This window comes from Chiroxiphia lanceolata, chromosome 29 (genome assembly GCF_009829145.1).
Source record: "Chiroxiphia lanceolata isolate bChiLan1 chromosome 29, bChiLan1.pri, whole genome shotgun sequence".
NCBI classification, from domain to species: Eukaryota; Metazoa; Chordata; class Aves; order Passeriformes; family Pipridae; genus Chiroxiphia; species Chiroxiphia lanceolata.
This window is the reverse complement of record NC_045665.1, coordinates 2,432,458-2,459,748: the sequence shown is the minus strand read 5'-3', so window position 1 is coordinate 2,459,748 and position 27,291 is coordinate 2,432,458. Positions and strand designations below refer to the sequence as shown.

General features: G+C 55.4%; 2 protein-coding genes and 1 long non-coding RNA gene across 22 annotated transcripts; all 3 read left to right on the top strand.

Moving 5' to 3' along the window:
* Window positions 1-465: 465 nt before the first annotated feature.
* TPM3 (tropomyosin 3) lies at window positions 466-19,383 on the top strand. 20 transcript variants are annotated; one of them, XM_032712922.1, is made up of 12 exons: window positions 467-595; window positions 954-1,079; window positions 6,412-6,545; window positions 7,381-7,498; window positions 7,752-7,822; window positions 9,176-9,251; window positions 9,726-9,788; window positions 9,936-10,005; window positions 11,775-11,853; window positions 13,693-13,756; window positions 17,524-17,644; window positions 18,193-19,383. In XM_032712922.1, exons 1-11 carry the CDS (start codon window positions 482-484, stop codon window positions 17,599-17,601), a joined length of 993 nt encoding a protein of 330 aa, XP_032568813.1. In that variant the 5' UTR covers window positions 467-481; the 3' UTR covers window positions 17,602-17,644; window positions 18,193-19,383. The 20 variants fall into 20 exon arrangements, 16 of the variants coding, with proteins under 16 accessions (XP_032568813.1, XP_032568797.1, XP_032568800.1 ...); XR_004361101.1 differs by lacking the exons at window positions 9,176-9,251; window positions 13,693-13,756 and adding an exon at window positions 8,605-8,680 and having other exon boundaries at window positions 466-595; XR_004361100.1 differs by lacking the exon at window positions 13,693-13,756.
* Window positions 19,384-21,122: 1,739 nt separating this feature from the next.
* On the top strand, window positions 21,123-22,243 carry LOC116799647. Its single transcript, XR_004361099.1, has 4 exons — window positions 21,123-21,188; window positions 21,307-21,440; window positions 21,707-21,813; window positions 22,045-22,243. It is a non-coding gene; the product is annotated as an uncharacterized LOC116799647 (long non-coding RNA).
* A 3,682-nt stretch (window positions 22,244-25,925) lies between these two features.
* Window positions 25,926-26,647, top strand: LOC116799626 (E3 ubiquitin-protein ligase DCST1-like). The gene is made up of 3 exons (XM_032712876.1): window positions 25,926-25,932; window positions 26,014-26,153; window positions 26,243-26,647. Exons 2-3 carry the CDS (start codon window positions 26,043-26,045, stop codon window positions 26,645-26,647), a joined length of 516 nt encoding a protein of 171 aa, XP_032568767.1. The 5' UTR covers window positions 25,926-25,932; window positions 26,014-26,042.
* The last annotated feature ends 644 nt before the right edge of the window (window positions 26,648-27,291 follow it).

Sequence of the window (27,291 nt, the reverse complement as noted above, 5' to 3'; positions counted from 1 at the left end):
GGGTAAATGTCAGCCCAGGGCCACCAAAACACCCTAAGCCCCTGGTGGAGGGCAAACGCAGCAGGGTAAGACTTGGTGCTAGTGCTGCATGGACTCAGCTCAACATCCTGAAGGAGCGCTGGGTGGGAGCACAGTGTCCTTGTGGCACCAGCCAGAGTGTCCTGTTGCATGGGGGGCAGGGGCGCAGCTGGGACAATATAGGACCCCCTGCTCCGAGACCTGCCACTGCTTTTTATAACACTCCAGCTGTCCTCAGGAGCCCAAATAAGGCCGTGGCCACCCGGACCCCCTGGGGCGGACAATAGGTCCCGAGCACAGACTTTTTGGGAAGGTGGGGAGGCGGCTCAGCCCAAGAAAGGCAAAGCCCTCGGGCTGGGCAGAGCTGATAAACAGGCAGTGGGGCACAGGCAGCACAACTGCCCTGTCCACCCCTTGCCAGTCCCGCATTCAGCTACCCGCTGCTGCCCGTGTCCCAGTGAGGATGGAGGCCATCAAGAAGAAGATGCAGATGCTGAAGCTGGACAAGGAGAATGCCCTGGACCGGGCAGAGCAGGCGGAGGCTGAGCAAAAGCAGGCAGAGGAGCGGAGCAAGCAGGTAGGGCAGGCAGCAGCAGCCCCCAGCCCATGGGTGTTGGGAGGCGGCTTCTGTTTGTGTCAGCTCACCGTGAGCCCAGACCCAACACCCAACACAGACTCTGGCTGGGGTATGAGGGTGCCACAGCTGACACTGTCCTGCAGCTCAAGGGCACTCCGAGGGCTGCCTAGGACTCAGCCCCTGCCAGTTGGTGGGGTGTGGGAAAAGGACAGACATTGTGGGGCAGTGGTGGTCCCAAGGATGGGGCAGAAGGGATGCTGTGGGCCAGAGCTGAGCCTGGGATGGGGCAGGCAGGGCTCTCTCACAGTGCAGGGGTCCAAAGTGGTGTCCACCTGTGGTGACATCAGTGCCCTTCCAGCTGGAGGACGAGCTTGCTGCCATGCAGAAGAAGCTAAAGGGGACAGAGGATGAACTGGACAAATACTCTGAGGCCCTGAAAGATGCCCAGGAGAAGCTGGAGCTGGCAGAGAAGAAGGCAGCGGACGTACGTATGGGGTGCAAGGTGGAAGCTGAGGGCTGCCCTCCCCTCGTTGCCTTCCTGATGGGACTGCAGCCCTTCCCTATGCCTTGGGGACACGGAAGGTCCCTGTCTGGATCAGTGCATTCCCAGCAAAGCTGTGTGGGTGTCTGGGAGCAGAGAATGACCCTGTGAAGGACATGTCCTGAGGACAGAGCCAGGCAGTGAGCAGCCCCTCAAGAGTGAGACACATGTCCCCAGAAAACTCTGAATCACAGTTGTGGGCAGAGGAGTCGAGCTCCTGAGCAGGAGGAGGAGGAGAAGGAGGAGGAGGAGGAGGAGGAGGAGGAGGAGGAGGAGGAGGAGGAGGAGGAGGAGGAGGAGGAGGAGGAGGAGGAGGAGGAGGAAGACAGGTGGAGACGCATAGGCAGTGTGAGGATTGCAGAGCCCAGCTATTGTCTGCCACTGTTTACAGGAAAACAACGGCACCAGCCGTTCAGGGTTTCACCCACTGGCCGCTCTGCAGCCATCACGAGGCATCTGGCCCTGCTCATCACTTGCCAGGACCTGGCAGCCAGGGGCCACTTCCCCGTGGGGCTGGGATGTCTCAGGGTCCAGCGTTGGGGCGATGCAGCTTTTCCCTCCTGTGGGAGCTGGGAGAAATCCTGCAGCTCCTCTCCCTCGATGGGCAGAGGAGGCAGGAACTGTCCTCTGCCACTGTGCCCATAGGGAAGTGCCTGAGCCCCGGCACAGCACCTGGGCTGCTCTCATTGGCACATTCTGGCTCCATGCTGGGGGTCAGGGTGTCATTGGGAGCTCTGGAGTCCTTCTGGAACTCTGGGACGTTTGTCACCCTGCAGCTTTGCTCGCGGCTCCCTGTCCCAGCACGGTGGCAGTGCCATCCCTGCACTGGAGTCGGCACATGTTCAGTGAGGCATCGCAGAGCTCTGGGATCCCTTTCCCTCCCTCACACCCTTCCTGCTTCCCTCTGCTCCCTGTTGGCATTTTCCTGCTGTCACCACATCCCCACTTGCTTCTTTGTGGATCCCTCTCCGTGTATCTGGAGCCCCTTTTCCTGGCTGCTGCCACCTCAGGGTGGCCCTCGGGGCTGCCCCAGTTTCCCCCTGGTTCCAGGCAGTGGAGGGACTGGATGGGCAGAGCTGCCTCCCAGGTGCCTCCAGTTCCCACCTCATCCCTGGAAACGTGCCGTGCTGCACATGCCACACATGCCAGCCCAGGCAAATGTGGCCCTGCAGCATCCACCTGCCCAGCTGCTGAGGACGTCGGAAGGCAGCAGCCTGAAACCCTTCCCTTCTATCCATGTGCCCGAAGCCCTGCCAAATGGGCTTTGTGGGGAGTGAGGGCAGCAACGGGGCTCGGTGGTGTATTTACTGAGCTTTTGGGGGGCTCCAAGAACCCTCACGGCACCAAGAGACACGGCTCCTGGCTCCAAGGAACACTGATCTTGGCAGTGTTGGCTGCACCATCGTCTGCCCTCAGACTGGAGGGTTCTCAGAGGGGCTCAGGCCGTCGAGATGCTGGGGTTTGGCACATGGGAGTAGAGCAGGAGCCCGGCAGTCACAGCCCCAGTCCTGGGCGGGAGGAGGGACCAGGATCTGCCGCAGGGCTGTGGGGTCCTGGGGGTTGCAGTGCCGGAGTTCAGCCCCTGTGGCCCAGCAGTCCCCAAATGTGGCTCGTGGGGCTGAGGGACGGGTGGCACTGAGGAGTCCGGCCCCATGGAGGGGGGGCCCGTGTGGGGTCAGGCCTGGCTCCTCCGGACCCTGTGCTCCCCAGCATATGGGGCCGGTCCCAGTGCCCCCACGCCCATATGGCGCAGGTCCCTGTGGACCCAGGTGCCTGCGGTGCAGATCCCGGTGTCCCCCCCGGCCCGGTCCCAGTGCCCCTTTCCCACCAGGTCCGGGTCCCAGTGTCCTTATTGCCGCCTGGTCTTGGTCCCGGTGTCCCTTCCCCACCTGGTCCCAGTCCCAGTCCCGGTCCCGGTGTCCCAGATCCAGGTCCCAATGCCCTAGGCCCCGGTGTGTCCCGATCCCGATGAGTCCCGGTGCCCCAGGCCCCGGTGTGTCCCGATCCCAGAGTGTCCCCGGCCGCGGTGTGTCCCGATCCCGGTGTCTCCACTCGGTCCCGGTGTGTCCTGGTCCCGGTGTGTCCCGGTCTCGGTGTCCCCGCCCGGTCCCGGTGCCCCAGGCCCCGGTGTGTCTCGGTCTCGGTGCCCCAGGCCCCGGTGTGTCCCGGTGTATCCCGGTGTCCTCACCCGGTCCCGGTGTGTCCCGGTGCCCCCCCCCGTCTCCCCGGTAACGCTCGCGCGGGGCGGGGCGGAAGTGCCGTCAGTTCCGGGCGGCGGGACCGGGCGCGGTCCCGGGGGGTGCGGGGGCGGCGGCGGGGCCGGAGCTGACGGACCGAGCATGGCCGGGGCCACCACCATCGAGGCGGTCAAGCGCAAGATCCAGGTGCTGCAGCAGCAGGCGGACGATGCGGAGGAGCGGGCGGAGCGCCTGCAGCGGGAGGTGGAGGCCGAGCGCCGCAACCGCGAGCAGGTACCGCCGGGGCCGCCCCGCTGGGGCACGGCCGGGGTGGCGGCGCGCCCGGGGCCAGAGGGTCCCGCTCCGAGCCGCGGGGAGCGCCCGCGGGGTCCCGCGGGGTCCGCTGCGCCCCGGGGGTCCCGCCCCGTGGCCGGGGGTCTCTCTGGGTCCCTGGGACCTGCCCGTGTTGCTGAGCGGGGAGCGGAGCGGGGTGGGGCCGGCAGGGCGTCGTTTCGCCGTTCCCCGTGTCCCGGGGCTGACCGCGGCCGGGGGGAGGGGGAGGCCCCGGCCATCTTGTGCGGCCCCGAGCCCGGAGCTGCGCGGGTAAGATGGAAGGGAGGAGGGAGCGGGGTCCCTCGGCTGCGGCCGGGCAGAAGCCCCTGGAGCATCTCCCGAGCCCCGCATCCTGGCCCCGGGACCGGCAGCCGCGGGGGGAGGCGCAAGGGGCTTGGCTGGGATGGCCTGGAAGGAAGGAAGGAAGGACGGACGGAGCAACCACGGCAGGATCTGAGCTGGCAGATCCGGGGGACGTCGATACGGCTGGGGACGGGGATGGGGTGACACGGGCAGCACCTCAATGTGCCCGGCTCCCTTGGGCCGGGGGCACAGGCAAGGCCGGTGTGTTGTGGGCACAGGGATGGGGTGACACGGGGCCAGTCTCGGCTCGAATCCGAATGTGGTTCTCAGTGAATTTGCAGTGACTTTGCTGAAGTTGAGCCCTCTCCCCTCGGTGCCCGAGCTGCGTGTCTGTGACAGCACTGTGTGATTGGGCTCTGCTGCCCAGGCCCATGGCAGAAGCTCTTGGGCCTCAACTGGGCTCTTTTTTCACAGCCACATAAGGAATTCTCCTTGTAATAGCAGCGTTGTCATGGGAACACGCGTGCTTCTCCCAGCTCCCTGAGCCTCCTTCAGGGGAGCCAACCAGTGCTCCCAGTTTGGCACTGATCCCGGGTCCTGGGGAGCCCTCTTGGATCTCTGTGGGCTGGGGAAGCGATGGTGAGTCCCAAAAGCCGGGGCGAGCTCCTCCCTTGGCTTTCAGGGCTCCAGGTGCTCCCTGGTTCAGGGCTACCTTCCTGAAGGAAGCACAGAGTAACAGGAATGTGCCACTTGCAGCAGGGCTGCCTGGAAGTCACCTGGAAGTTCACCTCATGGTCCGGGGAAGCCTGACAGTTTTGGCTGCATCCAGGGAGGAGCAGCAGAAGGGGAGGTGTAAGGGCCCTTCTGCAGTGGGGGAGAGGCACTTCCTCAAAAGCAGCGGTGGTTTTTGGGTGGGTTAAGCCCTGCCTGCAGGAAGTCAGGGCTAAGTGATGCAGTTCAGAGGGTGAAGAAGCAGAGACCTGCTGTGCTGGCGAGTCCCCACCCCCTGGGAGAGGGAAGGTGAAAGTCATCCACCTCAACAGCTCGTGTCCCCTTTAATTGGCAAAAGATATGTCAGGCAGTCTCCTTCCCAGTTCTGTTTAAGGTATTGTTGTGTTCCTCTTCGGGCAGACCACTTCCCCCTCAGGCAGGGCAGGTTCTGGCTCTGGGCACCCACAGGGGTGTGGGCTTCTTGGGTGAGGAGTGAGATGTGCCTGCATGGAAGCTCCTCTGCTGCTTGTGCTCTCCCAGCCCGGTCTGGAAATGTGGTAGGGGGTGCCTCAGTGGCAGAAGGAGGGGGAGAGCTTGGACAGCCCCTCCGGGAACTGGATGCAACTGGTGTTGGGCTCCACTGTAACACTGGTGCCTTTCATTGCTCTGCTCCTCCCTCCTCGGCATGGTGAGGAGCAGTGTGTCTGCATAGGCTGCTTTATTAACATTCAGCTAGGGTATTTCGTGTCTGTCTGGCATGTGCCTGTGCCCAGGTCTCTGTAGAAGATCACAGCACTGCCCTGGAATGACCACAGCCCTGTTTGCCTTTGTCATCCTGTTGGGGAGCAGCATTCTGAACTCCCCAGGGGGCTCCGGTGGGATGTCAGTGTCCTCAAAACATGTGGGCTCCCCTGGTCTCTGTCTGGGGTTAGCATGGACGGGGCTGTGAGAAGGGGCCTTGTGGCTGATCACAGTGGCTGGGAGATGGGACAGCCCCTGATCTCTGCTGGTGTTTCTGTGGTCACATTTCTGGCAAATGCCTGAGGGCTGTCAGCAGTTTCACCAGCTCCTGGTGCCTATGGCTGAACCGAGGTGGCTGTTGCTGGGGAACCGCCTCCTCAACCTGTCTCAGGACTGGAGGAGGCTTTTGCTCCTTCTCTGGATTGTTAGTGACTCACTGGGAGGAAGGAGGCCTCGAGCAGGGCAGGCTCTCTTCTGGGGCTGTGGGCACTGCAGTGATGAGCCCCTGGGTTGGGCAGCACTGGTGGCCCACCTAGCCTGCCAGCACCTGACATAGCTTGGCACATCCCTGAACCTGTTAATCCTTCTCGCCTTGCTGGTGAGAGGGTTTGCCTTAAGCAATGCTCACTGGTGTCCAGATGTGTGAGTAAACTGACTCTGTGCTAAGTGGCAGCTGTCACCACGCTCTGGCATGGTGGATAAACAGCTGTGATGGATGGCCTGGCAGAATCCCAGCAGCTGCAGAGGCACCCCTTGGCACAAGTCATCTCCTTAGTGTTTATGGCTTAAACTGTCAGGACAGCTCAGGCTGGCAGGGAGAAGGCTGCAGGAGGGCTGCAGCATGGACAAAGCATGCAGGAAGTGTTGTTAAGCTAAACGTGCTGCAGGCATCTGGGAGAGGGGCTGAAGGTTTGCTTAGGGCTCCCATGTTGACCCGATGGCAGAGCTCAGCTGCCCTGCCTGAGCCGCTCAACCTGCACAGGCTGAGTCCCCTCCTCTGCTCCCTCCAGGCTGAGGCAGAAGTGGCATCTTTGAATCGCCGTATCCAGCTGGTAGAGGAGGAGTTGGACCGAGCTCAGGAGCGCCTTGCCACGGCTCTGCAGAAGCTGGAAGAGGCAGAGAAGGCAGCAGATGAGAGCGAAAGGTGAGCAAGGGCTCCTGCTCACGCTCTGTCAAACATCTTGGATATGTTTCTGATACCATCCAACCTTTCGGGCTTCCCAGAGTGGGGGAAGGAGATCCCACATCAAGGCTGGATGTGGGAGTCGGTGCCTGCTTACGCAGAGCAGCTAAAACAATGCTGATGGCCTTGAGTGTCTTGGAACCTGAGGCTGCTGATGGCCTTGAATGTCTTGGAACCTGAAGCTAAGGAGCAAGGAAGTGCTGTGTGCTACCACGCATTCCTGCCTCCAAGGGAGGAGAAATGAGTGGGTTTGGAGACACCATTGCCTTGTGAAGGTGGGGCAGCCTCTCTTCCTGCCGCCTCTGCCAGCATCCTCCCGGCTGGCAGATGTCCCCTGACCTGGCCTCTGATTCAGCGGGTAGTGGTCCCCTTGCAGCTGGCTGATGTGCTTCCTTAGTTGCACACACCATGGTGAGCAGCCCGACCAGGCTGGTGGCCTGCCGTGGAGATGGCTCTTCCTGCATTCCAGATGGGGAAGTGCTTGACTTGGCTTTGCTGAGTTCCTAAGACAGCCAGGCTTGTTCTTCTCAGCAACACTGCACTTCCCTTGACCCAGGAGCCCAGTGAGCTGCTGGAGGAATGTTCCAAGGAACAGTTATTTCTGAGCAATTGAGTTTCACATCAGCCCAGCGGTATCTGCCTTCCTGTGCCACCCTCTGCGCTCAGAGGAGTCATGGCTTGTCGGGAAGCACTGTGGTTCCAGGATAACGCTGTTAATGCTCTGAAACTCATCTCAGCGCTGGCTTGTTGAGGGTTGTTTTACACACCTCCCCTCCCTGTGCTTACTTCTGGACAGAGGTATGAAAGTCATTGAAAACAGAGCTCTTAAAGATGAGGAGAAGATGGAACTGCAGGAGATCCAGCTCAAGGAAGCCAAGCACATCGCAGAGGAGGCGGACAGGAAGTATGAGGAGGTGAGACTCTTGGATGCTCTAGTGCAACTGACCTGGGCTAGGAGAGGCAAATCCTCTTCCTGCTGACAGGGCTTTCCTCAGCAAAGCTCGGTGCAGAGCCTGGCTCTCAGCAGAGCTACATCAGTGCTCTGCTTGGCCAAAAACCTCTGGCAGCTCCAGCAGCTCTTGCAGGCATTCATTCCATTCACTGGTGTGCACAGCCTACAAGTGCAAAATCATCCTCCTTCCTCTTGATTCTGGTTCTCCCTTCCAGGTTGCTCGGAAACTGGTGATCATAGAGGGAGATCTGGAGCGTACTGAAGAGAGAGCTGAGCTTGCAGAGTCGTGAGTAGTCCACTGGCATGTAACTGGCACATCTGCCTCTGCATGGGAACTAACACTGCATTGCTAATCTTGTTACACAAGGCCTGAAGCACCGGGTGGGTTTAGGTCCTCAGAGGAAAGGACTGGAAACACTCTTCTCCTTGAAAGAGGATTGGCTCCACTCAGGACAAGGAGTTTGTGATGTGATTTGCCTTGAGCATAGTTGCTCTGCCCCTTCGCATGGAGACACTCCCCAGTCACAGAGGCCAGAGAGCCCTTCTCCCCACTGCATTCACCAGCACTGCTTTGTGCGTGCAGTCACGAGATCCTTCACGTAGCCACAGGGCACAGTGCTTGCCCTAAAGCAGCAGAGGCCTCCTGGGCTGGGGACTGAAGCAGCACATGGGATGGCTGAGGGCAGAGCTGTGGCTGAGGCTGGTCTCTGGCTTCTGCAGGTATTTGCAGTAAGCACTCCAGGCTCCTGCACTGCTGAGCAGCAAGCTGGACTTCCTCTGCTCAGAGCAGAGGCACAGATCCCCTGGTCTTCTTTCACGTGTCCGGATGCTTTAGCTGATCCTTGAGGAGCTGGTCAGGACCTTTCCGTGCTCTGGGCCTTGTCTAACGCAGTTGGTGTGTACGCAGCAGCAGCAGCACTGTGCTTCCTGCCCAGATGTGCATGTTGTGACCATGACTTTTTTGTGTTTTCCCCCACCCCCTTTTTTGCTCTATGGTGTTGTGGTTTTGGTGCTCCTTTTGACCTTGCCCCCATCTGGCTTGTGCCATTGTGTGACCGTCACTAACAGTCATTGCCGGGAGCTGCAGGAGCAGATCAGAGTGATGGACCAGAACTTGAAGTGTCTGTCTGTTGCCGAAGAAAAGGTACTAACCTTTCCCTTCTTGAACCATTAAACCAGAACTCTTGTGGTCTCCTCACTACGCTCCTCCCGTCAGCTTAACTGCGCCTTTCTCTCTCCTGGAACGTTCTGTCCTCTCTGCCCATGAATATCCCTGTCTGAGTGGTGGTGCCTGTCCCTCTGTCTGTTGGAACAGCTTCCTACTGTACAGCACACTAGACATGCAGCTTCTCCTTGGAGACTCCAGGTCTGGCAGAAACCTGTGTCCACATCTCGCTGCTCAGCTTCGTGCCCTGTACATGTGCTGGCAGAATATTTAAAACATGAGCTCGGAGGCAAAAAGGGAACTTGCTTTCCGCACAAGTGCCTCAAAGCCGGGTTCCATCCAGTCTGATCTCAGACAGTCTCCTAAAGAACTTCCTGGTCTTCCCTGCATGTGGATTCATTTCTTGTCTCCTGTCTTTCCCTCCCACTTCTTCTTTTCCTTCCCCCCCCCCCCTTTCTTTACAAAACCCCACAGTAAATGTTCCGAGCTGGAGGAGGAGCTGAAGAATGTCACCAACAATCTCAAGTCTCTTGAGGCTCAGGCTGAGAAGGTAGGGCTGCCTGTCCCAGGGCCAGAAACATTGCTGTAGTGCTAGGAGGGTGTGTGAACAGCAGAGCACCCACTGGGATGGAAATGATGCAACTGCAATCCTAAGCAAGCCAGGAGAGCTGTGCTTGCTCTCCTGGGAGGGCTAATGGATTTCAGCGGAGGGCTGTGGAAGCTGGGGTGCAGGAAGCTTGGCTGCCCTTCCCTGCCTTGGGGCAGACTCCATCAACCAGGATGTTTAAGGTGCTAAGATGTTAAGATGAGAATTTTTCTGTGCCCAGGTTTGTGTTCTGTGCATGACGTGGGACTTGCTACCTGACCCAGTCCTGTTGGACACAGGCGGGGATGTGAACAATTCCCAGTTGGAAGTTTCTGTGGGCATGTGTGCTGCAGTGAGGAGTTTGTCTCCCTCTGTAGCTGTGGGCTTTCTGGAGTGGGAGGTACCTGGGGCTGCTGATTGCTAACTTCTTTTCCACAGTACTCTCAAAAAGAGGATAAATATGAAGAAGAGATAAAGATCCTGACTGATAAACTCAAAGAGGTGAGTGACCAATGTCAGGATGGCCCAGCTGGGTAATCTGGCCTCAGCTTGATGGGGGAGAGACGTGGAGAATGGGAGACTCCATGTCCTCAAGCTGATGCCCTTTGCTGTAGAGCTGTTGCACTAAGTGGCGTTTCCATCTGGCAGGCGGAGACCCGTGCTGAATTTGCTGAACGCTCTGTAGCCAAGCTGGAGAAGACCATTGATGATTTGGAAGGTACATTTTGGTGATAGGAAACCAAGGAATATGTGGTGAGGAGTGAGGAGCTAAGGAAGGCTGTCTCCCAGGTAGCTGGAGAGTGCAGAGGCTGCTGTACTCCTCAGTACTTGGATTATGACCTGACTTGGCCTCCAAGGTGAGGCTTGCAAGAGTCATGCCCTGTGTATGTGCTCTGAAAATAGCTCCCCAGCTATACTGCAGCAGATCTCAAGCTCCTTTTCCAGACACCTGCCTTATCTAACTGGCAGCTGGTGTGTTTTGGTGGTGATGTCCTCAGGAATGTAACTAGATCTCTATGCTCCAGCTTAATCCAATTTAAAGAGTGGCATAGGAAAGAAACACCTAAACTTGCAGGAATTAGTCACAATAACATCCCTGCATGCAGAAGGTCATGCACATGCTGGCTGCTGCAGACAATGTCCTGCCAGTCAACCACATGAGTCAGTGAGTCTTGAAACAGCCCCTGTGAAGACTCAGACTCCCCAGTGTTGATCCTGGATCAAGGTTAAATCACCAGCAGCCCCATCCACGAAGTGCGGTGGTCAGCCAGTGCCAAGGATGGGTTCCTTTCCTCCTGCCATTCCTTCACACAATCCTTCAGGAGCACTCCTGGGGCCAGCCATTGCAGAACCTTGCCTCAGGCCACAAAAGAAGAAGGTTCCAACTACCTCCCTTAAATCTGGGGTTGTGGCCAGATTTTCTTATGGATTGCTGTATCTGGAGTGGTGGTGCTGGTAAACCAAATCCCTTACAGGCCTTCTGCCTTGACCGCAGGTGTGCCTTTGTGGTCTTATAGTGCCAGGTCTTGGAGATACAAAGCCCCATCCTACTGTCTGGAGCTTTATTATCTAGAAATAGCAGTGGTGTCAGCTGAGCTGTTCCAGAACCGCAGCTAAGAGCAATCTGAGCTACCTCATGATCCAGGGCAAACTTCTATGGGGAACTGCAAAAACTCCACCACATCCCTGCATACTCCCCTTGAAACCTGTTAATTGAGAGTTGGCTCTGGTCTCCAGCCTTGCTGCTGAAGTGACCTGGTTTGTGACAACTGACAGAGCTCCCCAGGCTCTGTGAGGCTGTTAACAGCATGACCAGCTGTACTGTAGCCCAGGCAGTCCGAGCTGCAGCAGCCTGTGCCGGCTCTGCAGGGCTCAGGAGTGCATCAGCGCAGCTCCAGGCCCGCCCCTCCCCAGAGGCCATGAGCTGCCTGGCTGCTCCATTATCTGATGGAGAACACCGGTGTGGCTGGTCTGTTCCACTTGCCCTGCCTCACTGCCTCCTGCAGGACGGGAATTCCTTCTGATGCCCAGCTCTATTACATGACTGACTTCTCCCAAGCCAGTCTTTGCATTGAGACACAAGATGAGAAGAAAGCACCTCGATTGATCAGTGCCCTCCCTAGGTGTAGCAAGCTTCTCCCTAAGTGGATGAAGTTGCCCTTCCCTGCTGCTCCTCCTGTCACTGGTTCCTGCTGACCTAGCTGGGCAGCTTGTTTTTACAAGCTAATGTGGTTTGAGTGCTTGGCTCAGCTCCCCTTGGAGCTGGATTGTAATCCTGGAAGGCACTTGCTGGTCAGATTGTCCTCAGGCTGCTGGAACCCTCCTGTTTATTGTTGGGGACGAGCACAGAGTCCTGAGAGCTCCACATTTGACTTAATTTTCTTCTGTTCTTGAGTCCCACCTGCTTTTCCTGCCCCAGAGTGTTGGAAGAACTCCTCTGCCTTCCCTCATTGTTTCCCTTTTGTTCTCCTCCTAAACCTCTTCTAGATGAGCTCTATGCCCAGAAACTGAAGTACAAAGCAATTAGTGAGGAACTGGACCACGCCCTGAATGACATGACTTCCATGTAAATATGAGCTGGCTGGCGTTTGCCTCTCGCTTCAGCAGCCTGGGCCGCCAGCGCTTGCTTGGTTTGCTGTGGTTTCTGTAGTTGGAGAGTCAGTGGCGCTTGTGCCGTCCCAGGTTACTTCTACAGATCTGCCCAAGGTGCCCCAGCATGCTGTTCTCTAACTCTAGGTCCTCGTGATCTGCATGTGTAACCAAGTGCTGTGCTGGCCTGAAAGGGTTCTGACTTGAACTCCTGGAGTGCAATTCCCAGTCCTGCTGGGAAAAGCTTCCTGAGGTAAAGCAGCTTTGTTATCTGCTGGAGCCACTGGGCCATGATCTCGGGATTCCTTCAGGAAGAGGCTGTGGATAACGCTCAAGTGGATTCCTTAGGAATTGCCACAACAGGCTTGAGATGGGCTGGATCATGAACTGATCTGTGGAAGTAGCTGAACTCGTGTGTTTCTGCAACTTTGCTCCTCAGCTTTATGTTCAGATCTGCAGTGGGTGCTGCTCTAACAGCTGCTCTGCGTGGTCCTTGCACTAACCCAGGAGAGGACGGGTCCTCACCCCTCAGAGAAGAGCCTTAACATGAGTGTCCCAAAGCTGCCTCAGCAGAGTTTGCTGTGCACAAACACCGAAGCTTCTCTTAAAATTAGTGTCTCCTTCTGTCTCACACAGATAAGTCTTGTGATTCCAAACTCCACTTTGGATTTGTCTCTCTGCTTGGTGGCTTGATCTACATCTGCACTCTGCATTCACGCTCTCTTCATCTCACTTTGAATTCCAGTACCTTTTTCCAGTTACTGTACGCAGGGCATCCCTGGGAAAGGGTGCTGTAAAGACACTGAAGCTTGACAGCAGCAGCAGCCCCCCAGTTCTGCTGCTCTTGCTCCCAAACAAAGCTCCCTCTGTGTGACCTGATGTGCCAGACACAGCCTGCTCTGAGGGGCTGCCCATTCTGTGTTGGGGGAGCTGGGAGGATATTGTTCTCATCTGCATGTCTTGTGTGGAGCCATAAAGCTCCTTTTGTATTTCTCTTGCCTCTTACTCGAGCATGATGTCACCTTTTTTAAGGAAAACAGTTCTTGTATAAATGGAACAGAATGGCTGGTGCTTTTGAGAAGTGGGATTCTAGTGACCACTCGCTGCTTTAGCAGCAATGTTTCAGCATTGCTTTCAAACTAGTGTCACCTTCAGTGGAACACAGACCTCACTAGCATGCTGGATTTTCCCTTGGGTTGTGTTGCTGGCTCCCAGATGCAATGGCAGCACTGCAAATGGGGCCTGTGGGGTCAGACGGGAGGCTCGGGGTTGCAGCAGGAGACCCTGGAGCTGTGCCTGACTGAAGACACTCCTCATTCGTGCCTGCTCTGGAGTGTTCACCAGCACCAGTTGCCAAGCACTGGCTTGCAGTGGGAGGTCCCACACCTGGTAGTCACTAGGCCAAGGCGTGGAAGCCAATAAATATTGCATGAGCTCTGGCTGGTCTCCCGTGGGGCAGGACTGGTTTGGGTGTGAGGCTCTACCTGTGCCCAGAGAGGGATGTGAGGCCCCTTGCTTCAGGAATGAGGAGGCACTGCAGCAGGGCTGTGAGCACCCGAGCCAGGGAACCCATGTTTTGTAGAACCCTCCCCTTGCTGTACAGGGGATGAGGGCAGCAGGATCTTTCTGGGAGCGTGGCATGGAGCTCTCCGCTGGGCACTGCCACTGGGCTATGAGCACCTGGCGCGCGTCACTGCTGCGCTGTTGCTCGTTGTGTGGTATGATAAACACTGGTCAGCCTGTGGTAACGGTATGTGCTGCCTCGTGGGGGCTGCTCAAATACTTTTTCCTTTTTGGATTGATTCATCTGCCACAGTGCCCGAAGAGCCCTTCGTGAGCAGAGTTCTGGTGACATAGGACACCTGCCGTGGTTTCCTCAGGTTTGTGCCCCTCTGTTCTCCACACAACAGCACTGGCAGTCAGGATAGTCCAGGCATGCCCCAACCTGTTCTCACTCTGTCTTTGGTGCCAGGTCTGGGTGGGGAAGGAGGGAGCATTCCTGTAAGGAATTTCAAAGTACGGTCTGACTCTCCTGGGATGTGGGGCAGTAACTGTGCCCTGTAAGCACAAAGCAAGAAACCAGAACTCCTCAGTAACCTATCTGCAGCTGGAGTTGGGGGTCTGGGTCCTGTGGGAGGGGCAGGGCTTCTGTCAGTGTAGAGGCTTCCAGCCTGGTGTTCCATTGTCAACTGTTGGGACAACGGGGCCTTATCTGTGTTGGTCAGTCTCTGCAGGGAGGGTGTCAGATGATGGACCAGGTTCTGCTCAGTGGTGCCCAGCAATAGGACAAGAGGCAATGGGCAGGAACTGATGCCCAGGAAGTTCCACCTGGACGTGAGGAAAAGCTCCTTTCTTGTTTGGGTGACCAAGCACTGGCATGGGCTGTGCAGAGAGGGTGTGGAGTCTCCCTCACTGGAGATACTCCAGAACCGTCTGGATGCAATCCTGTGCTGTGGATGGCCCTGCTGGAGTAGGGAGGTTGGACCAGATGACCCACTATGGTCCCTTCCAGTCTCACCTATTCTGTGATTCTTACTGGGTGGAAGATGGCAGCCTGCCCTTGAGAAGTGCCTCTCTCCTCATGGGAAGGTCCTGTTGTGTTTGACTCATGCTGTGGGGAGCTGGTGGCTTTGCTCTGCACAGTGGTGTTCCAAGTGATGTTATCTGAGGCTGGGCTGTGACAGGGCCTTTCCCTGCTCATCTGGATAGAATCCACGCTGGGTGGTGGGTGTTGCATCATCTGCCCTGGGAGGTTTTGGAGGCATCTGGTCTGACTGGATTGCTGGGCTTGTATGGGCTGGTTGCTGTGAGCTGGGCTGTGACTTGGGAGTACTGCAAATGCAGATTAGCTGACCAGCAGGGCCGGGTCCTGGGGCTCCCTCAGTGGCAGGGATGGCTGGTGAGGCTGCCCTGGGGCTGGGCAGAGAGGAGAGCAGGCCTAACACTGGGGGTAGCAGCCTAGGCAAACATTTCATGTGGGGGAGCTGTTCCTGAGGTCTGGGAAAGATTTGCATGCCAAACACTCCAGTTTTCCCCCTCCTGCGGGTGGATCATCAGGTCCCTGTCCACAGGCAACAATGCTTGCTTTAAAGCTGTGAGCTGTTACACCAACTGACAGCCACTGGTCCTTCTGAGCACAGTTCACTCCCATCCTCTGCTGCTCTGGGGACCCAGGACCAGCCCAGATCACCTGGGGCTGGAGGCTGGCATCAGGGTGCCCAGCTGACCTGCTCAGAGCCAGCGTGGAGCCAGAGTCCTTAGCAGCAGTAGTAGCTGTTGTGCAAGGTGTGGGCCAGGATGGGGTGGGTGTACCCACAACTACCCTCAACTTCCAGATTGTGGTGGCACGGAAATCACTGGCTTCTCTGGCTCTGCCTTGGTCCCTTGGTGTCTTTAAAGAAGGGACAATCAATCAGCATTACTACCCTCTCCTACAGAGTGAGTTGCAGCTGGAGCAGGTCCTGAGGGCTGAGAGAAGCTGAGGGTGAGGCTGAAGGTGAACTTCCCCCTCTGTGTGTGGGTGTCACTCTGGAGAGACTGGGCTGAAACCCTGGGGAAGGCAATGTGCTTTGACTGTTCCATGCGAATCAGTTGACTGTCTGGAATCTTACCCAGCTAGATCTTCTTCAAGAGCAAAATATTCCTTGGTTGAAAGCAGTGAGGAATGGTGTAGCTCCCCTTCAGAGGGTGCCCAGGACCTCCTAGTACAAAGATTTGAGGAGAAGCCCAAGGCCCAAGGCCAAGGCTGTGCTCTAGGCTTGCTGCTTGGGCACAGGCAGCACACTGTGTGTGTCACTGCAGTTGGTGCTGGTCAGTTCTGCCAGGCTGGAAGCTGTTGTGTAAGCATTTTTCACTGCCTGGAATTCCCCTAAATGCAGGAATTGGAGCTGTCGGGCTGGGAGGACCCTGCCTGTGCAGATGGGCAGAGAGAGATGCTGAATGGGCTCTCTGTGGTGGCCAATTGTGTCAGGACATTGGCCATCCAGCTCTGAGAGATGATAAGTCCCGGGATGGGACCAAACTGGTTCTCCCTTTCCTGGAACTGCTCATGAACACATGTGCTGGGCATGAGCCTTGAGGACACGTGTGGCTGCTAGACCCCTGTGGGGCTGTAAGGGACTGGAGAGCCATGGCTGCAGAGACAGCGAGAGCTTGTGTCCTGCTCATGTAGTTCTTCTGGGGCAGATCTAAAAGAGGAGCCTGCACTCCAGAACTTTCTCTGTCCTGTACTAGAAGCAGTTACTGCCTTCAGTCCTGTCTGGTCTGAGTGGTTGGTGTGGTACCAGGTGTGTTCTCAGAGGATGGTCCTCCAGGGATGAGGTACTGTCATCCTTGTCCCACTGTGTCCTTGTCCCACTGTGCAGACCCTGTCAATCCTACTGCAATGTGGTGTGGCTCCCTCTGGAAGCTACTCCTGGTTCAGCTGTGGTAGGACTTGTTTCTGCAATGTGCTCCACAGGCTTAAAGTACATCCCAGGTCTCTGTCCTTACTGGGGTCCAGCCCAGCCTGCAGGCTCGTCTTCTGGTGTCTCCTTTTCCTTTCTTTGCCTTTGCACATCCTTGGCAGCACTTCCACTTCTGTCCACATTTGGTTTCCTCTGTGATCTTCCTGAGCTGAAGCACAAATTAGAGAAAGACAAACCTTTGTTCTTCCCAGCTTCACCTGAGAATAGCCCAGGCCATCCTTGGATGGAGACAAGCTTGTTTGATGTGTTCATCCTGGTGCTCTACTAACCTTCCCTTTCTCTTTTTCTCTCTTCTTCTTGTTTCCCTCATCCTGTCACTGCTGCAGAGCGCCTGTACAGCCAGCTTGAGAAAAACCGCCTGCTCTCTAATGAGCTGAAGTTAACGCTGCATGATCTGTGTGACTGAGAAGGGGCTCACTAATACCATAAATGAGCTTATTGCAACCACCAGTGCTGTGGACCACAGTGAAATCTGATCATTAAGACTGGCAGACTTGTGAATTTTATGCAATTGCCACTTTTTAATGGGGCACTTGAATTCATCCTATAATTTATTTAAGCATTTTTTTAACATATAAAGGTAAACTCTATTCTTGGTGAAGTAACCCCCAGAGTTGGCTGGTTTTTGAGCGGTCTTGTTTGCTTGTCCAGGGGGTCCTGCCTGGCTCCTCCATGGAACCAGAATGGCTGCACCCCTGAAATGAGGGGTGGGGTGAAGTTAGGCTTATGTCCGCTTGAAGCTGCTACAACTGAATTTGTGATTAGGTAAATGACTGTAGGATTTCCTGATGCATGGAATGATGGCTTCTGCCAATAAATGACCGACCTTGTAGTCTGTTCCTATCTAGTCCCCTAGATAGGAACAGACTGCACACCTGTTGTGTGTTCCTATCTAGGGGAGTCCTAACCGAGAAGGTGTGGGGTAGCAGTCATTTCCCGGGCCTGACCCCAATGCAGCTGCAGAGCCCTGGAAGGGTTGGGAAGGCTCGTGGATATCTTGGCAGCAAGTCCCAAAATGCACAGCCCAAAGCTGTGTCCTGGGTGCCTGCAGAGTGTGTTTAAACGCTGCCATTGCTCATGCTCGAGGAAGACTGTTCTCTCTCTGTGCACAATTTCTGACTCTGGGGAGGTTGGGAGTGGCTTTGGGAATCTGCCTGTACCTAAAGGACATTTTTCAACAGCCTGTCTATCCAGTGTCCCAGCGTGTGGATGTCTCCAGTGATATGGGTGGGCTCACCTTTGGAGTAAAGCCTACCTAGAGCACTAGCTGCTGATCTGCTCTCCTCCTGGCTTAAGGAACATGTGAGAATCGACTGCACAGTTGCCTGTAGTCTCGGGCAGGGTGCAGCTCCCTTGCTCCTTGCTCTCTGCCTGTCACTGCCCCAGCCCCTGCCCCACTGCCCTCCAGGCTGGCGGTCTGCTCCCTGCTGCTGGGCTTGGCATCCCTGCCCTGTGCTGAGGGAAGGGGATCATAGCCACCTTCTAGGGGTGATTTCCAAGTGTATGTTGCTCTCGGGGTGCCTTGCTGGGCCATGTGGGTCAGCTGTGGAGGTGTGGAAGCCCTGGGGAGAGCTGGCTGCAGTCGGAGGCACCTGCATGTGAGACACTGCCTAGGGCTCTGGCTGAAAGCACACCATGACTGTGCTGACTGGGAGCACCAGCAGTGTGAGAGGCAAGGGCTGCACACAAGCCAGGTAACCTCAGAGCTTCCAACTGCACCCAGCCAGTCACCCTGGCCCGAGGATCGCTGCGACAGCGTGCAGGGAAGGGGCTGGCACAAGCTTTCTGTGGCAAAGGAGTTTTGGTTGTCTGACACTGCTTTGTAACTCTCAACTCTTGCTTTTTGCCAGATAAACTGAAATCCACCAAAGAGGAGCATCTCTGCACGCAAAGAATGCTGGACCAGACCCTGCTAGACCTGAACGAGATGTAATAGATCCCTGCCACCGCCTCCACCACGCGATGCCGGGCCCAGCTGCTGCTGCCCTCTAACCCTGGGGACCAGAGTTTACGTTCTGTTGCCAACTTGACCAAACACAAATCTCCTTTGCCCCAGGGTTAAAGGCCACCAGGTTGGGCAGAGCTTCAAACAGCATCATTAAGGGAAATAAACAATGCAATAATGTTTGGGGAGCATGTTTGAGATGTACACATTTTGTAACTACCTTTTTTTGTAGCAACCATTGTAAACATTCCAAATATCGTGTGAGGCTGGTGAGCTACACTTCAAAGCTCTTGGCTTTAAAATTTGGTATTAACCTTCTGTTAATTGGCTCTAGGCCACCCTGCTTTGGCAGGGCAGGAAAAGGGTGTGATGGTGCTCGCTGTGAGTCAGAGTAGCCAGGCTAGGGATGGAAGCCTGTTGGGAAAACTTCCTTTCCAAGAGCTGTTTGCCAAAAGTGCAGTTCAGTTTCTCAGCTTTAAGGTAACTGTGTTGGGGAGGAGCAACTTGTGTGAAAGGTACTTTTTTTTGTTTTCTTTTTTTTTCTTTTTTTTTTAAGCCAAGCCAGTCATCTGAACAATTGAACCTTCACAAGGATTGTGTCCCTTCCCCCCCACCGTTGGCCACTTCCTTTCCTGGTGGGCTTAGAGCAGCCACGGCCCCTCTAACCCATTGCTACCCTGGGGCTGACTTTGCCTTCACTAAGTGCTGGTGCACCAAGCTTCACCGCTCATTGCTGTGTTACACTTAACAGCTTAAGTACAACAGCCCTGTATTCTTGGAGAAGTGTTTTTGCCTACCTGGAGGGAGGGAGCTGAGCCTTCCCTCCTGGCCAGGACTGCTCTTACTGTCTTAACTGAGTACAAGCCATCTCGCTGTGCATCGCTGGTGTTTCGTGGTTGTGAGGCGTGAGCGCGGTATTGCCACGTGAGCGCGGTATTGCCACGCTCGCAGCGTGTAGCTTGTGGTTTGAGCATGCTGCTTGGTTGTAGCAGTTTTAGGGGCCAATCTGGAGACAAAAACCCTATCCAGTGTTTTGATACTAAATTGAAAAATTGTGTTACTGTCTTTTGAAATAAAAACCGATCCCTCCACACCACTGCTGGCTGCAGACTTTACTGTGTGTGATCCACTCCATCTGGGCTTGTGGGGGATGAGGGTGGGGATGAAGGCCAGGGTGTGTGCCCATCTCCTGGGGATGAGACCAGGCAGAGGGTAAAGGTGGACTTGCCAGTGTCTTCCTAGGGCTGGAGCACAAACGTGGGACTGTGGGGTTGAGTCCCTCAGTCAGTTTGGAGATGACAGTGAGTTGCGTGGGAGTGTTGATCAGCTGGAGGGCAAGAAGGTTCTGCAGAGGCTGGATCAATGAGCCAAGGCCAGTGGTGTGAGGTTCAACAAGGCCAAGGGCCAGGTGCTGTCCTTGGGTCACCACAACCCCCTACAGGGCTCCAAGGCTTGGGGAAAAGTGGCTGGAAAGCTGGAAAAAGATCCAAGGATGCGGGTGACAACAGGTGAACACAAGCTGGTGTGTGTTCACACAGGCCCAGGGCAGTGACCATCCCCTGTACTGGGCACTGCTGAGGCATCTCCAGTCCTGGGGGCAGTTTTGGGCTCCTCATGACAAGACATTGATGGGCTGGAGCGATTCCAGGGAAGGGAATGGGGGTGGAGAGGGATCTGGAACACCAGGAGCCGCTGAGGGAGCTGGGGGGACTCAGCCTGGAGAAAAGGAGGCTCAGGGGGACCTTCGTGCTCTCTGCAACTTCCCGACAGGAGGGTGGAGCTGGGAGGGGTCAGGGTCTGCTCCCAGGTAATAAGTAACAGGATGAGAAGAAACGTTCTCAAGTTACGTCAGAGGTTTAGATTGGATATTAGGGAAAATTTCTTCACAGAAAGGATTGTCCAGCCATGGCACAGGCTGCTCCATCCAACCTGGCCTTGAACACTTCCAGGGTTGGAGCAGCCACAGTTGCTCTGGTTAATCTGTGCCAGGCCTCCCCACCCTCACAGGGAAGAATTCCTTCCCCATATCCCATCTAACCCTGCCCTCTGGCAGTGGGAAGCCATTTCCTCCTGTCCTGTCACTCCAGGCCCTTGTCCAAAGTCCCCTGCCCAGCTCTCTTGGAGCCCCTTTAGGCACTGGAAGGCTGCATTTTCCTGAGCTAGAGAAGGTTTGGAGAGCACAAGGAACCATCCTGAAAAAACCCAAACCCTGATCTCAGGATCTTCCCCTGGGGGAAGGGGTGTAGCTGTGCCTGTGAAGCAGGAGGCTCTTGCCTGGTTTAGCAGCCCAGCAGTCCCAGGGGCTGCTGCAACCTGACAGGGAGCAGGGGCCGAGGGGCTGCTGTCCTGCCTGTGCTGGGTGGGGGGATGCAGGCTTGTGCAGGATCAGGGGGGTTGTTTTCTGAACTCTTATTGTTGGCTGGTGTCCACACCAATACCTGGACAAGAGGGACTGTCAGCTGGAGCCTGTGCACTCCAGGACCTGATGGGTGAGGTGCTGGAAGCAAGCTCTCCCCAGCCCTAGGAGGATGCTCCGAAGCAGATCATTGCGGGAATAAACACTAGAAAGGGGATTGTTTTAGTGACAATATAAACCCACTTTTATTTATGTGCTCTGCCACCTCTTAAGGTCATTTAAAGATACAGGTCTGAGTGGAGGGGGAAAAACTAGCCCGCCCTCCTTCCCTCCCTCCCTTCCTTGTAGCTGTTGAGAAGGGTGCTGTTTGTTCCCCAAACCCTCTGGTGGCTGCTCTGCTGCGATGGCTGAAGAACATGGAAGGCAGTAAAGTGCAAATTCATTGAGCAGGGAATTGTATGCAGAAACGAAAACTTTCAGAAAGAATACAAAGACTCTGTGAGAACCTACAGGTCATGATGGTGCCTGTACCCAGGCTCTGTAGGGTAAGAAGTCGCTGATTTGTTCTTTGTTATTTTCACTAGTGCTAATTTTTCACCAGTTTTGAAGCCAGTCTGAGCCTGTAGATGCTGAATTAAGGATTATTTATTCTCCTGTTGACAGGCTGTTTACTCCATTGTGATGTCCTTGTTGATATGATAGCATTGAAATTATCTTCCAAATTTGAGAACATTCTGGACAATTCTCCCCTGGAGTTTGCCGTGAGAGCTCTGGACATCAAAAGATGTACCTGTGAGGTAAGCTCTCCCACTGTTAATTCCACAATTTTAACTCTTCCTGCTGAGAAAGAAATGCTTCTTATTGTCTTCATCTTTAATGGAAAAGGAGGCTTGAGTTTACTTATGTCAGCAACCAAGAGTCCATGACATTTAGTCTCTGTGTGAGTTCTCCTTCCTGTAGGTGATTATCGGATTCCTTTAATTTGTCAAATGAGCTTTTTGCAGAATTAGAACTTGCCCTTGAACGTTATGTCATCTTTGTGGATATCACCTTACTCCACCAGCTCAGCAGTGAGGACCAGTTGGACCTGATCTGCTGTGTCTTCCTTCACCAACCTGATTTGTAGTAAAAGAGACCGTGAAGGCAAATAGGACATTTTGGAGCCTAACTGTGAGTTTCTCTGAATGCTTTAACTTCACAGAGTAGTTACTTGCGCACTCTGAGGATGCCCATATTATCTTTTGTTAAATTGAAAATCATGAGAGAATTCCCGTAAAAGAACAAGGATCTTCACGTGTGAGCCCCAGCTGCTCTTAAATTGCACTGTAGAAGCTGGATTTTTAGGTAGTAAGTAAATTAAAAGCTCAATTATAAAACCTTCATGTTTCCTTTTTTTTCCAGGAATATACTTTCCCTCTGTAACTGCATCCATCCTGCTGGCAGTGGGCAGCTCAATCTTAAGGCTACATCTTTTCAAGTGCAGTGATTTGAAAACTGAAGTTGATGTTTCTCCACTTGATGGGCTTCTCTCTAAATCAGACTAATTAACTCCACTGCAGACTAACAACAAGGAAATGGGCCCTGGAGCTTGGAAAGCATGTGTCAGAATTGCCTTCATGCCACTTCTCTGCTTCTTGTTTTTGTTATGGAGTGTTTGGATTCAGGGTACTTGGATACTTGGGAGGATGAAGAACGAGAACACTTCTGCTCCAGTCCTTGATTCCTGCCCAGAGGAGTTTCACAGTGACCCTGTGCCTGTCCTCTGTTCCCTGCTAAAATCTGGTTTATGGCAGTGGGAAGATGTTTCTGTTACGGAAATCAGCATCACTGGCACTCCCGTTGCTTTGGGACAAAGCCTAATGCAAACTTCAGGTTTCCAAGCCAATTTAGGAGTGCTCCTATTATTAATCCCCAGATTAATAACTTCCAATAATAGAGTTGCATTTCTTAATGAAAATCATGTTACCAAGTTGCTGTTGATGGTTCTTGGGAGCCAACCTTGTGTTTTATTTCAAGTTTCACCATCTGCCCAGGAGACAGGAGGACGCTGGAAGTGGTGCAAGAGTATGTGATGGCTGTGGAAGTTTATGACACCGAAGTGTATTTATCTGATGTGAATGTGTGTTTACTTAACAACGAGCAGCTGCCAAAGGGAGTGCCATGGGGAATTGTGCTACAGATTTTAGCACTAATAAGGAAATGAGAGTGAGAAGGGAATTAACCCTTGTTGTGTTATCTCAGTCTCTCCTTCACACACAATTCTATTCCCATATAATCCCCAAAAATCTTCTGTGTGACAAACCACCAAAAATCTTCTGTGTGACAAATGCAAAATCCTGTGAGTATTTTTGGAAAGTGCATTGGGTTTTCCTTGGAAGGGAACACACTTTTCACTAATTTCTGTCAATTCACAGAACCTGAGAATAACTCACCATAATAAAACGTAGCTGGTTTCTGTTCTGCAGGTAAGAGGCAAAGGTGGCAGTAATTTTCTTCACATTTTTTTTTCTCTAGTCCAGTAGGTCATGTAACAACACTCTTGTTCATACCTATGTGAAAGCAACTGCCCTGTGCTTGAGGTTATACCATATTTCATACAAATCATAGACTCACAGACTGCTTTGTGTTGGGAGGGACCTTAAAGATCATCCCATTCCAATCCCCTGCCATGGGCAGGGACACTTTCCACTAGGAAAGATTGCTTCAAGCCCTGTCCAACCTGGCCTTGGACACTTCCAGGGATGGAGCAGCCACAGCTTCTCTGGACAACCTGTGCCAGGGCCTCACCATCCTCACAGGGAAGAATTCCTTCCCAATATCCCATCTAACCCTGCCCTCTGTCAGTGGGAAGCCATTCCCCCTAGTTCTGTCACTCCAGACCCTTGTCCAAAGTCCCTCTCGATTTCTCCTGGAGCCCCTTTCAGCACTGGAAGGGGCTACAAGGTTTCTCTGGAGCCTTCTCTTCTCCAGGTGAAGACCCCCAGCTCTCCCAGCCTGTCTCCAGAGCAGAGGGGCTCCAGCCCTCAGAGCAGCTCCATGGGCTTGTCTGGACTCACTCCAGCAGCTCCACATCCTTCCTGTGCTGGGACCCCAAGGATGGAGGCACCACTGCAGGGGGGTCTCAGCAGAGCAGAGGGGCAGAATCCCCCCTCACGTGCTGCCCACACTGTGGGGATGAGCCCGGGACAGCGTTGGCTTTCTGGGCTCCCACGTTCCCCATCAGTTTTCCCTAGACAATTCCTTCTGCAGTCCCTGCAGCTGTGAGGAGTCCAAGAGCTCTCAGAAATGCAAGAAACCAGACACTTGTATAAAAGTCCATGCTGCACTGGGGGATGCAAGAGGGGGTCTCAGCTGCACTGGAGGATGGAAGCAGGGGTCTCCACTGTCCTGGCAGATGAAGGGTCCATGCTGCACTGGGGGTTGTAGGGGATGGGGCCCTAATATCCTGGGAGATGGAGACAGGAGTCTGCACTGCCCTGGAGGACAGAAGCTCCCAGGAGCCTCTGCTGCACAGGGGAATGGAGGCAAGGGGGCTCTGCTGGACTTGGAGGGTCCCCAGGCTACAGAGTGGTGAAGGTGGGGGTCTATGCAGTCTTGGAGAATTGAGGAGGGGGTCTCTGCTGCCCTGGACAATGGAGATGAGGGGTCTCCACTGAACTGAGGATGAAGGTGGCTCTTGGCTGCATGGGATGATGCAGGTAGAGGTCTCCACTGTCCTGGGAGCCAGGGCTGGGGGCCTCCAGTGTCTCAGACAAGTGAGGTGAGGATCTTGGCTGTCCCAGGTGACGCAGAAGGGAATCTCCACTGTCCTGGCAGATCAAGGCAGGAGTCACCACTGCATCTCTATTGGACTTGGCGGTGAAGGTGGGGGGTCTCTGGAGCACTTTCTATTTTCAATAGAAAGTGACTTCTCTGCTGCCCTGGGGGATGGAGATGGGCATCTCTGCTGTTGTGAGAATGGAGATGGGGCTCTGCACACTATGGGAGAATTGCTGGGGGGGTCTGCATTGTCCTGAGGGATGGAGGTGTGGGTCTCCCTTGTCCTGGCAGATCAACAAGGGGTGCTCTGCAGTCTTTCACCACTGAGACGGGGGGCACCTGCCCTGCCACTCCTGCTCCAGCACTTCTTGTCTCCTCTTGGCCCTTAGAGCAACCTGCTCGAAAAGGGCACAGCGGGGGCTTCAAGGGTCCCTTCCCTCTGCAGCAGCTATGGAAGCACATGGCCATGGCTTTGGCTCTCTGCCAGCATTGCTCCAGGACATCCCTTGGCTCCAGAGGCTGGTCCTGCAGACCCCTCACATCCAGGGGTGCTGCCCCTTTACAGGGATGGAGCTCTACACAGTGTGGGGTAATTGCTGCAAGAATCTGTGCTATCCTGAGGGAGAGAGGGAGGGAAGTGGGGGTCTCTGCTGTCCTGGGTGCTCCATGCTGGGATTTCTGCTTTCCAGGGGGTTGAAGGTGGCCAGGGGTCTCTGCTTTACTGAGGGATGAATGTGGGGGTCTCTGCTGCACTGGAGGCAGGGAGGAGTCATGTTCACTGTCCTGGTAGACAAAGGCAGGGTCATGGAGAAGGGGATCTTTGCTACCCTGTGTGGAAAATGTAGGGAGACCGTCTAGCCCAACTGATAGTTCAGGGCTTTCTGAGGTGACAAACAGCATTGCTGAATTCTGGGTACCTTCCCAATGGCTCAACTGGCCAACACTTCCTGGCATGGCTTCCAAATTCCAGACCCCCTCCTGGGTCTCTCTGGAGCCACACTCCAGTGCCCTCAGCCCAGGCACAGAGCAGGGGGGATGTGGGCACCCCTTCCTACACCTCTGGTCAGACAGAACACTCAGCACAGACCTGGTCAGCCCCACAGTAAAAATGCTGCAGTATTTCATCCCAACCTGACTTTCCCAGCTTTCACTGGGGAAGGTTTGGAGAGGCTTTCACCCCTTTTTCAGCAGGTACACTGCTCTCCCCACAGACTGGCTCCACTGCACTGCATCAGTACCTCTGCTTCACGCTGATTTTGGACATCAGAACCTGCTTTTTCACTTTCACATCCCTCCACTGCCCTGAAATCCACCCAGAGTGGCATGAGGAACCCCGCTGCCCAAAGACAGTGCTCTGTTCTCATCAGTCACCCCACCGTGAGTCTGGTTGTAGTTGGGAGGCCATCACTGAAGCTCCCAGTACCCCCATGTTCCCCTTCACTTCCCCTGTGCCAACCTGCTCATGGTCCCCAAGTTCCTGGGCGAGGCAGCTTGGCTTTGCCTTCTCTGTATTCACTGCCATCTACCATGGTAGGGTCCCCCCAGTGTCCCTGTGCCCCCCAGTGGGGTCCTGAGAGTTGGTGGGCTCTGAGCCACCCCTGCTGGCACCAGGGCCCGTGGCCAACCTCTGGCACAACCTGATGGAGGCGAAACGCTCGATGGACTGCGTGGTGGATCTTCAGGTCAACCACACAACTGGTCTCTGGGAGGTGTCAATGTCCCCCCTGCGCCATGTGATGGAGGAGCTGGTGGTGAGGGGGGCCTGGGGAGGGGGCAGCAGGGGGCTGGGGGAGCGGGGCCGAGCCTCTGCGTGCGCGTGTCTGCCTGTGTGTCCCCGCAGCGGAGCGGGGAGACGCTGAACACGGAGATGCAGAACCTCTCACGCGCCTTCGTGGAGCTGAACGACCAGGTGGCCAGCGATGAGGGCTTCAACCTGCGGCAGGACAAGGACAAGGGCACCCAGCCGGCCCGCAGCACCCAGGAGCTGTATGAGAGGAAGACCAAACATCGCTGTGCCAGTGAGCAGGATGGGCAGGGGCTGGCAGCACACAGGGCAGGCGGCTGCCAGCCAGGGGAGGCTGTCCCAGAACCCTGTGCCAGCACCATGGACGGGGTCTTGGCCAGCGGGTCTAGGTCTGCACAGGTAGCTGAAGACTCCTGCCTCCCAGGTGTGATCAAGAGCAGCCTGGAGTGCTGTGAGGGCCAGTTCTGTGGTTGTGCTCTGCATTGGCCACCTCAAGAGTGACCCACCCCTCCCCAGCACCTCATGTCCCCATCCCCACTCACCAGCCCAGGTGGCTGCTGTGCTCACTGTGCCATGTGTGTTTGCTACAGGTGGACAAAATGCTTCCACTGCCACAGCCTGTTGTACAGGTGCAGCACACAGCTGCTCTCTTACTGCACTGGCAAACACCACTGAGGAGTGGCTTGCTGGGGGCACCAGCCCACCCCAAAACCCATCCCCTTCCATCTGTGCCAGGCTCATCTTGGGTTAGTACAAGGCTGTGATGGCAAAGCGCAGGCAGACCTGGGCCAGGCAGAGCAGGGCCAGTGGGCCAGGGGCAGGCAGATGCTCCAGTACTGCTGCCCTGTGATGCTGTGGGGATAGGGCAGGCTGGGGACATGGCACCAGTGTGAGTCCCCCTGCAGCACACAGCGTGGTCAGGCCCTGGGGCTGTGGAAGTCCCATTCCCAGTGGGGTTAGGTGTTGAAAGTGGCGTTCAGGGCCCAGTGGTGCTCTGCAGCAGCTGCACCATCAGGGACTTGGCCACCATGTTTGCAGACATGGTGGCTGTGGGATGGGAGGATGGGGAGGCTGGGAGAGGGTGGGGGAGGCCCTGCACTGCCACAGTGCACAGTGGGGCCCGTGGAGTTGCTCCCCAGGGCCAT

Bases quoted from the DNA above. Each gene is read 5' to 3' on its own strand.
- TPM3 (XM_032712922.1), top strand. From the start codon at position 482: ATGGAGGCCATCAAGAAGAAGATGCAGATGCTGAAGCTGGACAAGGAG. The intron at 7,823-9,175 runs GTGAGTAGTCCA...AAAACCCCACAG, and splicing joins AGAGCTGAGCTTGCAGAGTC to TAAATGTTCCGAGCTGGAGG. The intron at 9,252-9,725 runs GTAGGGCTGCCT...TCTTTTCCACAG, and splicing joins TTGAGGCTCAGGCTGAGAAG to TACTCTCAAAAAGAGGATAA.
- LOC116799626 (XM_032712876.1), top strand. From the start codon at position 26,043: ATGGAGGCGAAACGCTCGATGGACTGCGTGGTGGATCTTCAGGTCAAC. The intron at 26,154-26,242 runs GTGAGGGGGGCC...GTGTCCCCGCAG, and splicing joins ATGTGATGGAGGAGCTGGTG to CGGAGCGGGGAGACGCTGAA.